At 39.1% G+C, this 16297-nt stretch overlaps 1 protein-coding gene across 1 annotated transcript in view; it reads right to left on the reverse strand.

The window, feature by feature from the left end:
* The window catches only part of LOC103050369 (uncharacterized), a 51703-nt gene extending 35777 nt beyond the window's left edge, over positions 1-15926 (reverse strand). The window contains exons 1-3 of the mRNA XM_025163432.2: positions 15763-15926; positions 8838-8959; positions 7899-8026 (exon numbers count right to left, since the gene is read on the reverse strand). Of these exons, the coding sequence (XP_025019200.2) occupies positions 7899-8026; positions 8838-8959; positions 15763-15926 (414 nt within the window). The remainder of the gene's footprint in view (positions 1-7898; positions 8027-8837; positions 8960-15762) is intronic.
* Positions 15927-16297: the final 371 nt, after the last annotated feature.

Here is a 16297-nt window from a genome sequence, read left to right on the forward strand (position 1 = left end):
AACATTTGGATTTTATGAATGTGATAGATAGATAGATAGATAGATAGATAGATAGATAGATAGATAGATAGATAGATAGACAGACAGACAGACAGACAGACAGACAGACAGACAGACAGACAGATAAATGGTATTTGAAAAGGAAGGTCCTTTTGATCTCTGGCATGTCAAAATAAAGCTAGAAAAGTTATGCAAAAACTCAGAGAACCACTGCCAGTCCATGCTGACAATAAATGGACCAAGAGTCTGATTCAATATGAAGGTCCTTCTTGTCTTGCTATTTTCCAATGCCTGGCATAGGAAGCTTTTTCCAAAATAATTAGGTAAACATTGTTTTAACATCCCTCACCTCACTCTTACTCAGCCCAACTCACCAGAACAGAATGAAGAATATATCTTTACTTTCTTTGTCCCTAGCCTGCTGATAGTAAGTAAGATAAATGTTGGATATATTCATATATTTTAATTACTTTTTTAATACTTCAAATTGTCTTTAAAAGTTTTCAGAATGAAATATTTAACAAGACATTGTGAAGACCCAATTTTCCCCCACAGTTTTCTGTTCAAACAGCCATTTCTACATAAGGATGTCAGAGTTCAGAGACACACATTTTTCTCAAGAAATTTAGCACATCTGTCTTATAGCCAAATATCAACACTCTACTTTGCCTAAACAGTCTGGTGATGCTCAGAGAAACATGCATGCAGGTGGGCCATCCACCCACGTACAAATGTAACAAAACCCAAAGGAATACCCCACATACCCATACACACAAATCCAGGCAAACACTATGCATACACACATACACAGGGACATTGAACAAAACTTATTCATCTAAAAAAAATACTACACACACTTTTTTTTTTTTAAATGTAGCTCCTCACTACTTCCTTTAGCCTCCTAGCAGACTTCCCCACACCCATAGCTTTTTTTTTTTTTTTTAATTTTTCAGGGTATCTGGCATTTTTCTAAAGAAAGCACAGAGCTACAGCTACCTTGTCCAAGAATAATGTGAGGGCCCATGTGGGGTACACAAACATACTTGGAATGGCACTGGAGGCAAGTGTTTGTTTCTTAGTATAGATGACTTCAAATTCATGGCAGATTTGTCTAAACCCATCTAAACATAAGCAATAGGAGAACAGTGTTTGGTGGGTGCCAAAGAAGGTGCCCACCAGTACAAATGGGTCTACAGGTTGCAGAAGTTCCATTAAGAAAGATTTCACCAGATGTTTATAAGAAAATCACTTATCCTTGTTGGGTGACACTGCAGATTTTTAATATATCTTAGCATCATCACTAACCTCAAGAATGAAGTTTCATATTTTATACGTTCTAAATTTGTACCCTTAAGTGTCTCAATATTGCAGCTGTAATTTTTTTCCTAAAGATCAAGAGGTCTTTAGCAGAGTATGAGTCAACATCATACAAATGGCAGATTGTAGGTAGTGAACAAGAAACAGGACGATTGTGTTTTACTGCCTTTACCAATCTAATGCCTGCTAAACATGTTAGGTCTTTAATCCTGAACCGCTCAGCAAGCATTTCTGTGTGGTGGCTAGGAATACTCCCAACTTATTTGGAGAGCAGCGAGTTAGGAAAAGCGTTCCAACTCCAGATTTTAACAATGCCCCACTTCCTTTCCATGACTGAAAACATGAGCTCCTTTCAGATGCTGCCTTTGAGAAGCTGTTCAGAATGACATATTTCCACTGACTCCAGCCATCTAGAAGCTTCACAACTATCTAGGTGAAACATTACTATTATTATAACTGATGTTGTGAATTTTAGGTTTGTTAACTAAGAAAGCTTAGTCAGACAATGATGCATTCATTGTACAGCAAGCAGGGTTGTTACACTTGATTGTGGTAGGTGAAGTCTAAAATCTGTTGCTTTGGTATAGGCAGATTTTGAGCTAGCAGGCTAAAAAAACCATAGCAATTAAATGCTTCAGATTCCTATCTGGTGGAAATTGCTAACATTGTTTGCCCCACAAGTTGCTAAGTAGCCATTTAGAAAGAGAGGGGAGACCTTCTTTAGAAAGGAGCATATTTAATGCCCCCTCACCACTCTTTAAAAATATAATTACATCTGTTATGACTGAAAAAGTTAACTGAAATTGGAATATGGAAAGCTGGTACTGAGTGTCATTGAAAGACATGGAGGATCAGGCTATCAAATGCTACTATTTTAGATGACTATATACGGCTGGAAAATTACTGTGCGTAATTCCTAGTTTAGTTTCCACCCAACACAGCCCCTATAGCTAGGTCACAGCAAATATACACAGGTCAGCCAGCACAAACAACAACAAAATAGCTTGATGGTTATTCATTAAACATCAGCAAGCATCAAAGTCATTTAAACCTGGACAAAAAACAAAGAGAGAAAGACATAAACAACAGGCAACAATTTACATTATCTATACTATATATCAAAAGACACAGAACTTTCCTGACCCCCTGGAAACAATACTGTAGGTGATTACAATGGACAGTCCTAACGGTTATTTCATTTTATTATTATTTTTTTCAGACTTCATCTTTTTATCTACAGAATAGAGAAGGAAGGTAGGACTCCAGGTGATCCTTCTTCTATTCTGAACCATTAAAAAATGATTTGGTGGATGGGATTCTACTTTTCCCTTGGCCCATCATCAGTATGGGCCCCTCACCACTTCCTGAAGACAGAATAGATGAGGGAACAATCCCTCAAAAGAAGAGGCAGGCCCTGGTAAGCCAATCCCCCCAGGAGTCAGCCAGTGGGGTTTATTGCTCCTGCATGGATGGAAAAGGCAAGAAGCAGGGGAACAATCAGCCTGGTCTTGTAGTGGCCACAGACCACCCTGAGCACAGCCCTGCACCTTTGCCCATCCACTGCCAAATGGACTGGAATTTCTGAAGCTGACTTAAGAAACAACTGGAAGCAACACAGGAGACAAGCAGCTTAAGCTGCGGTGAGGAATTGCCCTGAGCCTCGTTCGTGGATACATAATTATTCTAGCAATTATATTTTTTCTTAAGCATGTTTTGCCTAGCCAAGCTGACGAAAGCATTTCATGCCCTGGCAGTTTTAATTATCTTTGTTTATTCCTTTGGAAATTCCAACATATCCTCTCGTAAACCATATGACGAGAACCACAACTTTATTCAAAGGAGTGGCAGAAATAATTTACTTGTAAAAATATGTCAGCCTTTTAATATGCTAGAAATAGTTGACACATCATAGTGCCAGCATTCTTACCAGTATATAACCATTTCCTAATAAAATGCAGCTCATAGCATAATATATTACTTTTCAGAAGCCAGAGACAATAGTAGAATTTGAGTGGAGTTACACCAACCCAAGAGCTGAGAGGGAACAAGAGAAAGCGACAGCTAACTCAGAACACAGCATTTTTAGTACTATATGCGGGGGGTGTGTCATTGGTGTGCTTTCATTTGGACCTAAATCTGACCTTCTGTTGCGTCCTTTGAATGTTCTTCTGTAATTATTGTTATATTTCTTTATTTCATAATAAAAACATTATGCCATACATGATTTAGTGCAACCAGCATATTCCTTTATTAACTGAATCCCCCATATTTCTTTCCTTTTGAATGCACAGAATTAAATACACAAGCATGTTGCATCCTTTTTTTTTTTAAGAGTTTAGTCTTGCTCAGAACACAACTACAATGGTACCTCGGGTCACAAACGCTTCTGTTCACGACCAATTCGGGTCACAAACAGCTCCGTTCGCAAAATTTTGCCTCTGTTCGCGAACGCCGGATCGGGTGACGAACAGGATCCGCGGCCATTTTCCCTCCCGTGACACGTGATCGCGGCTTCCTGTAGGGTGGGGGACTCTCCCTCCAAGCAATAATCGCCTCCCCACCCGCCTTCCTGTCCTCCACGCCAGAAGTCGCGTCAAGCAAGGTTAGCGTTCTCTCTCTTCATACTGTACTTTGTGTCATATTTTTGCGGTTTAAAAAAAAAAATACATATGGTTCAGAACAGATTAACCGTATTTACATTGAACCTTATGGGGAAATTTGATTCAGGTTGCGACCAATTTGGGTCGCGACCAGAGTCACAGAACGAATTAAGTTCGTGAAGCGAGGTACCACTGTACTGAAATCAGTTCCACTTGCGTCTGCAATGGCAAGGAAGAAAAAGCAGAAATAGTCTCAGAGAGGCTGGTTTTCAGCAATAGGTAACACTAAATTTATTGTTAGTTGTTAAAATTGCTCAAATTAAAGTGAGCCTCAGGGAAGTGAGTTTTGGGGTCATTTATATATGGGGGATCTTGGGGGTGCAGTACAAATTTGTAACATGGGCTCCCCCCCCCCACGCATGCCATAATTGTATCCCATACTTACAATATCAGGACTCATGAAAGAAACCAATGTCTGCTCTGAAGTCTTTCTATTATGGTCCAAAATAGCTCCATGTTTGCTGGTTTTGCTTATAATAACATACCATATATGTCCATTGAAAGTTGCTGATGGGGGGTGGCAGGGAGGGAAGGATAAAATGTCGGCAGAAAGCAGTGCTTTATTCTCACTGTCCCCAGAGCCAAGGGTCCCTCTCACAGTGTTCTGCCCCCCAATCTCTGACTTACGCACAAAAACAAAAAGCACAAAAAACACCCAGCCTGGTCGTTTTAAGAAAGCATATCACACAGACAGGCACAACTCTTGCCGTCTCAAATGATAAGCCCAAACAAACACCTTTTGCTTTAGAAAAGGAGTTTGGATCAGGAACTCACCGCTCAGAGGTTGCCTGTTTGTTCTACGGTAGTATTACTTTTCATCGGGGCCAAGGGGCCATTTCTTTCTAAAGGAACACAAGCTTCAGCAGCATGCTGTTTCTCTTCTGATAGTTATCTACCTTGGCCAGCCCCAACTGATGCCTTTTTTCTTTTTCTTTTTAATATCTGCATGTTCAGTTGACATTGCCTGCTTTGGTTCTTACATAAGCAGTACCTAATCAGAAATATAAAGTGCTAATTTTATGAAGTGGTGACAATAAGAATATTTTTCAGCTCCACCTTAGAAGCGTGTTTTCTAGATTTTCCAGTAAGTTAGTGGGAGCTGTTTGGCATACCTGGCTAATTATCCTCCTGGCAAGAATCCTGACATTCCTGTACCTCTTTGGTACGATAAGGAAGCCAAATGATTATTTTTGCTCTATGTTCTGGCGCTCGCTGGGAGGTCTGACCAGTGGAAGTTTCTGCTCTGCTTCTCCTCTTCAGTGGCATTCCAAGGACTGCTCTATGGGTTGGCCCATGTTTCTGCCTTGGGCCAACCAAAGCTGTGGCCAACACATTTTTTCACAAGGAACAGAGCAAGACTGACTTCCCAGGGAAGGAAATACATTTCACTTCTGACTGTGACAAACTAGGAAGCAATCATTATGCCCCCGCACAGCAGCAGTTCATAGGGAAAATCTATGCTTGGAAATCTAGATGATTATGCCTAGAATTCTATTTAATTGATTAAATGCCCATTTGCTCCTGGACAAATAGTGACAGATTTGCAGTCCAAGAAGCATGGAAGGTGGCTGCTTCAAAGATCACCTTACGGCACCCCACATGAGAATTCTGCACTAGTTCAAAAGCAGCTCCAGACCTCTGAGATCTTACAACATGGGCAGAGTTTGAGGGTTAAGTTACTTTGTTGCTGGCTCAGCTGTGGTTTGCTGTTGTTTCTTTAAATGCTTTGAAAAGTTCTGCTTTTGAGCTGTCCAGTTTTCCCACTGGCAGGAATTCTTGCTTCATCCCCTCTCCCGTAGAATTTTGGTTTAGAATATTTCTCCAGGGAACTCCTGTTTCAAGGCAGTTGCTTTTTTTAAAAAAATGTAGCTAACTGATCAGTACTACAGAGGAGGAGGAAAATGACAGAACTCTTCTCAACTTCATTCTTGTTCCCTTTACCTAAGCTACTATACAGCCTGGAAGAGTTGCAAGGATCTATAATCAGTCAAGACAGTTCACAGTAATTCCAACTGTACACTCTCATTTCTGCTAATATAGCAATAAACAGTCATGTTTACAGCTATTATGAAAAGTCCCTGGTTGCAAAAATACCAATACACTATCCTTTAGTCTTCATACTGGCTTTTTAATAGAAACAGAAGGAATGGCACCTTTGCATCTAGGTAGTTTCCCCTTGTAGTAACTGCTCAGATGAATATGATGATGATGGCCAGAAAAATAAATACATTGTGAACTGAAAATGTAGATAGGAGCCAGTATCAATTTATTTTTGTTCCCTTTTGTGTGGCATGAGGGTGGGCCACTGATTGAATGCCACATTTGCCTTTATTGACTGATGTTGTTCTCTGCCTTTTTTCAGTATTCTGAGTTAGCAGAAGTAAAGGTAATCATCATTTTGCATCAAACTGATTTTAGGGAATTGGGACTAGGAAGAATGATGGTGTGGAAGTGCCTCAATTAACCAGTAAAGATATTTGGGAAGTTGCCACATCTATCATATTGTTATATAGAAATTTGCAGGACCTTTGCCTGTTTTCAAAACACACACACACACATTAAAGAGATCAGATGAATTCAGAAATGCATCTTATTCTGTGTGTGGTTAAAAGCTTTACTCCACCATAGTTCTCTCTAGCTGAGCTTAAGAAAAGCTATGCTGATGGATTTTTAAAAAACACAACCATTATATACAAAGTTATGTATGTAGAGAGATGTAGGCTAAACTTTATTTCTCTTGCCCATGCTGCTGTTTGTACAGAGAGATAAATATCCATTCTTTTCACTCTTCATCTACAACCTGATATGCTAAAGCCAGCAACAGATGCCTCAGATGAATACAGCTATTGCCTTCTACCCTCAGAAACCATTGGCCTATCTGGTTTAGTATTCTTACAATCCAAGGCTTCAGATTTCAAACAGCATCTCCTTCATGAACTCCATTAAATGAAAATGGAACTGTGAGACCTTTGACATCCAAAACCTGTGTTAAATAACTGAACTTGAAGCATTCCTTGAACAGAAGTTGATGATATGAACTCTGTCTACTCTGATGAACTGACCTCTTTTAAAGTCTGTCCATGACATTGTAAAAAGGAACGTAACCCTGTGATACCAGACAGAATATCCCAATCAATCCACTGGAGAACCTAAATAAACTGAACAAAAGATGCTTGGAGAAGAACAGGAAATTGAAAATTCTGAAACATGTATGAAGTCCTCTAAATAAGTGTGTTAGGTAAAGCAGGCATCTTGATTATATGTCACACAGATACTATGATCAGAGCTTTAACTATATAACCAATTACATTAATCACCAAGATCTACAGCCAAGTAGCAAGTAAATACATCAAGGATTTACACAGTTTCAGAATAGGCATGTTTCAGAAAACAATCCAGAAGCAACCAAACTGTCAAAAGCAGTTCTCTAAGCCAGTGATGCACAATCACTGTTGGGTATGATACGTACAAAATTGATTTACTAATGTTTTGTGTGACTTACACAACTTCCCTTTTTTTTTTTTTATCAAATGCATTGTACTGTAAATGTAGTAACATATTTCCAGCAGTGAAATACATTTACTGATAATTGCTGATATACTGTATGACATAGAGATTAACCAGAAATTGTCCACAGTTTTCAATTAATATTCTAAGCAAAATCCAAAAATTGCTGGGTTCCTAAATTGTTTTTAAGTCCTAATATATTGATGCATGGTTTGTTGAAGAAGTCACAACTCCTCATATTTCTATATCACACATGAAGCTATAAACTCTCATTTACAAATCACAATACCTCAAGCCAAACCTAGATAGATGAATCCAGAGTGAGGACAAATAAGATGAGATGGACAATGTATGTTAATATCTGGCAACTGATACATGAAGCAAGGTAGTAAAAAACAAAATCCAGAGACTTACCAGTTTTTCAATCCAATTTCCTAAATCTCTAAATTGGTCTGAGGTCTGCCGAGACAAAGCACCATTGTATTGCAAACCAGTGATTTTAAAGTTGCCCTTGTAATATGATAACTTTTGATCTCTAAAACCTAAAAAGTAAGATTTGTGTTAAATTAGCAATTCCAATATTCCACCAGGACCTCCCAAAGAATCCGTGTTACTTATTTTTCTTCACTATTCCTATTCTTGGAGTTGGAAGACCACACTAAACAGGGAGGGGGAGGGCAGTCCTTCTGCCTATATAGCAGAGGAAATTTCATTTCCAGTGGGTATGAGCACAGCTTTCTTTATATTATATTTCTCTTCATTAGTAGCAATTAAAAAAAATCTAAACCTAGGAAATTCTAACTTGCTTTCTTTCAAATGATTGGTAAAAGTAGCAAAATTAATGTTTTGCATAATAATGCAAAATATCTTAGGCCATAAAATCCTAGGCCAGAACCCATGTTTTAATCTTTCAAAGATATGTTCAGAAGTTCATGTCAAAGATAAATGGTGGATTCTGCCAACTGTGAGGCTTTTTCTACATCCTAGGATCACTTGGCTTTCCTTGCAGTAGATTTTCAGAATGTGATCCATCATCTTACATTTTGCAAGCAATGCCGCAGCCTGAGGAAAAGGCCAGCAAGGAAGTCTCTACAGGCTTACAACAGAAACACTTGGAGCAAGTTTTTATTTTCTTCCGTGGTGAAGCAAAAATATATCTTTAATTCAATGCGTGAGAAGAAAGTATTTTGTTCTGCTCTGTAGCAAGAACATCTGATTGGCATGGAAAAATAAGCCAAGTTATTTCCATCTTATAAAATCAGGGAAAGCGGAGTTTGCCTATTTGTAAAATAAAACCAACTACAGATCTGTTCAAAAAGCAGCTCTATAAATTGACCATAAGATGCTTTTTACCATATTGTGAAAAATAAGTCAGGAATCCAATGATGATCGCTGCTGCAATTGTGCTGGCCAAAATGATGACAAGAATTTTCCATGGTTCAAAGTATCTGAGTTTTGTGCTTGCTGGCTGCACTCTGGAAAAGTTAAGATAGTAAACTTTTAAAAATTCACCAAGTTTTTCTTCTCCCTTCGGTATACATCTTACTGAATCAATATACAGTATATCAAACAATCGGAAAGTCATGAAAATAAGCTCTTGTAGTTTAGTGGATTGTTTTCATCCTCTTTTCATTCTGCTTCTTTTACCTTATGGTATCCTATTTTTATAGTGAATTGTTTTGGAATCCAGAAACAGTATATGAATCGTTGGAATAAGCAAACAAATAAATCAATAAATAAGATGACCTGTAGCCCATTATTGTCCCCCAGCTGAAAATGTAACTGTTGTGAGGATAAAAATCAGTGACAGAGGGATGCATATGCCAGGATAGGCAATCTGGCACTCCTGGTGTGTATCACCTGAGCTCCTTAAAGGAGTAACATGTTAATAATCCTATCTACAAACTATCCATCCATAAAAAGAGGTTGGGGGAAAACCAAGATCTGAAGAATGGCAAAAGCTCCAGGGTAGAAAAGGACGAGGACAAGAATGCCAAAAGCAGCCCAACAGAAGTATGCTTGAGTGGCTCCAAGTATACCACGTGATGCTATGGGGTTGGACAGGATGGGGAGGAGAAATGGAGTGGAAAGGAATCATGCAAAACTGGCTAACTAGCATCATGAAAACGAACATTCTGTGTAATGCCAACAGTCAGGCATTTTCACATCCCTCTTCAGTATTTTGGTCTAGGATTCAATATCAGAAATGTTGGCGAACAATCCCAATATGTCGAGCAATGATGCTGCTGATTGTTTTTGTTTTGCTATTGTCCAGCTTTCAATGCACCCTAAATGGCAGACTTCACTCCTGAGCAATTAAAAATTCACAAGGTCCTGACTTATTGAGATCGGCTCAGGATTCATTCAAATCTGTAAAAGAATGCTTGTTTTGTCCAAAAATGCTGGTTCTATTAAACTCCCTTGAAGTCTGCCTGCACTCGATGTAAAAAAAACACCTCTAGAAGTCTACTCCATTTCCCCAATGCCATTCTGCCTAATTTAAAGAGCAAGATATGCACATTTTCTATATTTCTATTAATCTGTTCTTTCCAGGTTGTGATGTAAATATTAAACATTTGTAGGTACATTTTGTTCTCTTTTTAAGGGAGAGAACATTTCCCATTTTCAGACATTTTTCTCCTAGTACTGTAATTGTTTTGCCCTGCATTACTTAGATTACCGTATGTTAGATCTCTAATTAATGTCTCAGCTGAAGTTTATTTGTAGTCAAAGACCAAAGTATCAAGCATATTACTATCCTGATTAATGTGGGCATGTATTTATTTAAAAGACTTATATGGCCGCCCATCTCAGCATATGTCTCTGAGAGGCTTACAACTTAAAGCACCAACAATAAAAAAATAAAATAATTATAACAACCATCAAAAAAGTACAAAGGCATTAAAGTCTAACTCAAAAACCTCCCAACACAGAAATTGTACAAAGCAAGCTCTCTTAAGATCCTAGCCCAAGGCTTGGGGGAACAGCCAGATCTTTAAGGCCTTGTTGAAGGAAACAGGGACAGCAAAGAAATGCAAAAGCCTTAGCAGATAAAAAAGGCAATAAGCAAAATCTCAGCCCTGGAAAAGGTGCCACCTTGATTCCTCATGGTGTAAGAGAGGACAGAGGAAACTTCAGCAGACTTTCGGGATTCTGTTCTTAAACTCTGCAAGAATAGAGTTCCAATAATCTGCGGTGTCTGATTCCTGACCTGGTCTACCTCAAAGGGCTGATGCGCCTAACTCAAGGCCAAATTCCCTTGCAATGCTGATTTACCTCCCAACTGGGAGCATCTGTTGTCTGTTAAAAGGCACAGTTTTTTTTTTCTTTTTCAACTTAAATAATTGTTTGTATTGTTTGTAAAAACTAAATTTATATTTTTTACATTATGCATTTGGTTCATTGTTAGCTCCCCAGAGTGCTCAAATTGAATAGAAGGACAGGATATAAATCAAAAAAATAAATCAGCTGACCAGATTACGTGGGCAAATCAATCATGAAGTCATTAACAACATTAGGAACACATTTACCATAATGAATAACATTTATCTGCCAATTAAAAGAAATTACCTTAGACAAGGGACAATCTCATATTTGACAGTTCTGCTTAGAAAGTCAGCTATTCTGCCAGGAATTTCAATAGTTCTTTTAATATACTGCTTAAATTATTGTTGAGAATAGAAATTAGGGTTTTTTTTATATAACTCAGAATACATCTACAGATGAAGTAAGTGCCATTACCATCCTTTTATGGACAGGAAATCTTTACTTTGACATCTACAGTGAGAGAAATACTTCAGTTGAGAATGAAATTTTCCTATCTACTTTATGTCTTAAAAATGTCAAAAATTCCACTGTTTCCTTGGAATACTTACATTAATTGCTAAAGATACAAATTAATTCCTCTGTAAATCTAAACTCTGCATATATTATTCTCTAATCCATTAGAATAAGAAATTAATTTCTGGTATAGAAAATTAAGGTGTCGTTATCTTTAATAAATCAAACCTGATTCCCACCAAGGTTCAAATTTGTTTATAAAGATGTTCAGACTAACAACTTATTGCTTGAAAATGCCATATTCCTATTCAACCTTTCTGAGAAATACAGTATATGGCTGGGGTTTTAGTTTGAACAAATGAAGGGGAATGCTCTCACTTCCCTAAAACTGGTGGGAGTATTGTTTCAAAAAAATTACAGAACTTCCAGAAATATCCTGGGAGAGCATCTGTGCAAGTCATATGCTCATATACCAAATGCTCTCAGTTGAAAACATGTGGTCTAGAGCAGTGTTTCTCAACCTTCACAACTTTAAGATGTGTGGACTTCAACTCCCAGAATTCCCCAGCCCCATGCTAGCTGGGGAATTTTGGGAGTTGAAGTCCAAACATCTTAAAGTTGCTATGGTTGAGAAACACAGGTCTAGCGGTTTGTTTAAAAAAAAAAACAAGTCAATGCACTTCCTTCATATTTCATCACATCGTCTGCTTTTAAGCAAGTGTTCTGCAACCGTGTGAGGTGAGCAAGGGAAGGGTGTGGGGGCCTGCTCTATTCGACAGGTTTCTGTTAGCTACTTTTCCTGCTATGCAACACTTGGCTGCTGCTGAACTTAGTCATTCTTTTCACCCACTCACTAAGGGCCAAATTGGTACAAGTTACACGGCTTTATCAGCTACACCCATATCCTGGGTAAAAATACTGGCCTTTTTATGATTGGGAGGCTATGAGTCTTTCTGTCCCCACACAGTCTGTCCTCTGAACCCTTCTCTCTAAGAGGCACAAGGTCCACCTGGATTTCTAGACCCTGTGCTGGAATAGTTGTAGTTTCAAGATTTTTTAGAAAGGGGAGCAAAAGCACATTTATTTATGGCCAAGTACAGTTTTTAAGAAGTCAGGGAGATTTTTAAAAATGTGTAGTGAGGCAGAAAAGCCGCTTTGCTCCTTGTTTTTCTGGTATCTGAACTACAAACCGAACAAAAATCTCTGCAGGCTGTGTTCTTTGTACTTCTTGTTATTTTCGCTGGTTAGCACCACTAATCATTTTGAGAAATTCAGCCATATAGCCGAGTCTTCAGGAACAAAAACTTCAGGAAAGCACGTTTTACAGGAAGAAAAACTAAACTGACTGCTTCTTCCCTCCCTCAAAACTGTTGTGCTTTTGAAAAATTGGGACAAACCTCCCAGCGTGCAGCTTGCACCTCTGCACCATCTCTGTGTGCCAGGTTCATATCTGCATGTAATATTTTCCGTCTTCATGCAATTGTCAAAAGCCTGAATTGTAGCAGCTCTCAAGAAGCTTAGATGACTTCCCCTCACAGAAACGGTCACACAAGTGAACTACAACAACTAAGCAAAGCTGTTTGAGTGTAAAATCCAAGAACAAGAAGTTTTTGCCCTGTGATTCCCCTTGCAGTGAGTAGCCACCATGCTTCTTTCAGTGACGCTTCTGCAGCAGGAGTCCTGGTGGATTCTGCTCATCTGCTCTACGGATGTAACAGTTCAATCTCCCTTTGAGATGCTATTACTACACTTACAATTACGTTATTAAAGATGCATACTCTAGGCACTGATTCTTCTCAGAGATGACAAACTTCTCTTTTATATTGATCTGCAGAGTCATAGCCCATGATACCCTCTAACCCAAAGATTCCCTATCTTTGGAGGATATGTGATTGGAGACAGGCTCTTAATTAAGGTGGAAGTCAATCTAAACACTGTGCTGTAGGCTAGCTGTTGGTTTAGGTTATTGTCCTGATGGGCTGTGACAGCAGCCTGATTCTGTCATTTGTTAATCACATAACAACCGCATAGCTTCATTATTCAAAGCCACACTGCTAGGAGCTTTACCTATGATTGCTAATCAAGAGCTGCTAAACGCCAGTGATCTAGGAGGGCCTAAGGTTGAGTTTTCTCTTTTGCTGTTTTTTTCACAAGCAGGAGCTTCATCCTTGCAGATCTTTAACCTACTCCCCTCCCCCTGACATGTTATCTAGCCTGTTTGATCCAGTTCATGCAAACCAGCTGGCAGGTTGGGGTGGGAGGGGTCTTTCTGGGCTTCTTCCTGAGGAGTGTCATGCTGTGCCCGGTTAGCAGTTGTCCCAAATTTTCATCAGAACTGGTTGCTGCTAATTTAAATACTCTCTCTGCTTCCATCTCAATCTTGCCTTTATTTTAGCAGGTACTAAACACTAGATGCATTAGAATATCCACAACTTTTGTGGATCTGTGGGTCTGGATGGGGTGCAATGGGCTTTGACTCAACCCAAGCAAGACTGAGTGGCTCTGGGTATTTAGACCTTCTAGAGACAAGGCTTTTCCATCTTTGGTCCTGGGTGGGGTAGCACTGCCCAGACAGACCTGGTACACAATCTGGGAGTTCTCATGGACTCACAGCTCCTGCTTGAAAAGCAACTGGTAAACATGGTTGGAGGATCTTTGCACACCTCCAGGTGATGCACCAGTTGCATCCATTCCTGGATCAGGAGGCTCTGCTCACAGTCACCCACACCCTCATAACCTCTCACTTGGACTACTGCAACACGGTCTACATGGGGCTGCCCTTGAAGAGCATTCAGAAGCTTCAGCAGATACAGAATGTGGCTGCATGGGTAGTAAATGGTACTGGATATGCGACATATATAACACCACTACTATGTGAGCTGCATTGGTTGCCGGTGTGTTTCCAGGAGCAGTTCAAGGTGCTGGCTGTCACCTTTAAAGCCCTGCATGGCTTGGGACCAGGTTACGTAAGGGACCATCTTTTCCCAATAGTTTCTACCTGTCCAATTCAGTCCAGCAGGTTGGGCATGCTGCGGGTCCCGTTAGTCAACGAATGTTGGCTGGCAGGGACAGGGAGATGTGCCTTCTCTGCTGCAGCCCCTGCCCTCTGGAACATCCTCCCTTCAGAGATTAGGATGGCCCCGACCCTGTTGGCCTTTTGTAAGGCTTTAAAGACCTGGCTATGTCCTCGGGCATGGGGCCCTGAGTGTGTTAAGGGCCCAGTCTCTTGGCTATATTGATTGTTATTATAATTTTCTCGGCTGCTGTATATATTTATTTTTGTATTGTTTTAGAATTGTTCACTGCCCAGAGTCACTTGGTTGAGATGGGTGGCTATAGAAATTAAATAAATAAATAATTTTTTCTTCTAGCATCAATTCATTTATTTTTAAGAACAAGAATACTAGTTTCCTGCCCTCAGTCTCATTGTTTCTATATTTGATCGTATAGAATTGAACATTTTTCCTTTCACAGCCATTATTTGAATTTAACACTCCTTTGCCTGCTACAAGTCCATTCTTAAGAATATCACGGGAATGTCATTTACTTCCAGAATCAAAACTGCAGTCTAATCATTCTTGGATAATAGTTCTAAGCCATAAATAATGTGAATGCCCAGGAGTAAACAGAAGACTGCTTCTATATATGTGCAGACAGCTTTCCTGTTAATGTTTGATATTTCTCTGCTTGAGATTAGAAGTTCAATAATTTCACTTCCAGGCAAATTTAAACACTTAAACGTATTAAGTGGTGTAAATCTCACAGATTACTTAGCATGAAGGATTAATTCCTTATTTTCATTCCAGGCAATTTGTGAAGCCAAAAGCACTGTATACACAAGGGGAAATTATCACTTTTTCTTTTAGACTTTATTCTGAAAATATTGATTCAGGAACCAACCTAATTAAGTCAGTCCCATATTTTATATTCCCTTCTTTTTCTGCTGCTGATAGCCACCAAGCACTACCAAACTGATACTGTAGCAAACTCTATCTTATTTTTTTAAGCTGTAAATCTTTCTTACCTTATTCAGATGAAGATCTATTTTTAAAAAAAAACCCTAAGACCTTGCAAATAATCTCCTTTTGTTATATTACTGATCAAAATAGAATATAGTCAGTAACTGTAATAAGTCAGTAATGTTAATCAGGATAAATCCAATTAAAGATATTTGAATCACAATAAAAGGATGAGTAAATCCTCCCACCACATTTTCCAACAAAATGCCTATGCTTTAAAAAAGAAATCAGTAATTCAATAGGGAAACACCTAGAATGTGCAAATACATTCTTGCAATATAGAAAAAGGTTCTGTACTTTTTCTCCTTCGTTAGATACTGATGGAGACAGAGGTGCCATTTTTAATGCAAGGAATGTACAAAGGAAAAAGGATGAGTGAGCACATCTCTTAGTAGGTATCCTAGTAAGATTTTGCAGTGTTGTTGCAACCAGCATTCTTCAGAAGAACCCCCAATTCAAATCAAGCTCATCTTACTTACCTGTGAAGGCCCCAAGGCCCATGATGGTAGCTTGGGTAGCCTATGTGGGTTCCTAAACCAGTCTGCACAAAATCAGGAACACAACGAGAGTGCTGCTGAAATACATAGTTCTTATTCTGTCTGGTTTGACAGACAGGGTAGACTGCTAATGGAAAAACCTTCATTGCGATATCTGTGGTACAACACCCAGCAGTGTGTAGAAATGCAAAATGTGGGTGAGACAAGGAGCAAATTAAAGTAAAAGAAAGATGTCAGCATGGAGAAAATTATAGGACTCTAGGCTTCTGATAAGCAGAATAGAAATTCCCACATAGCCATAGAAGAAATCAGTCAAGCCAGCCAGTAGTCTTGGCCTTTTCCAGAAAGATTTCCAGTTTTTATAAATTTGTCCTAATGGCTAGCACCTTCTAATGATATTTTCCTTCGTAGTTGCTTGCTGCCATTCTTTCTTTAAAATCAGCCCACAGCAACCAGATGGAATAACTGATTAATAAAATAGCGACGTAGTGACTGTCCTCCAGCTGCTCACTGCTCC

Source organism: Python bivittatus, unplaced genomic scaffold (genome assembly GCF_059951505.1).
Source record: "Python bivittatus isolate LINGU-HERP-01145 unplaced genomic scaffold, Pbiv_v1 ctg000000_np1212, whole genome shotgun sequence".
Classification (NCBI taxonomy): domain Eukaryota; kingdom Metazoa; phylum Chordata; class Lepidosauria; order Squamata; family Pythonidae; genus Python; species Python bivittatus.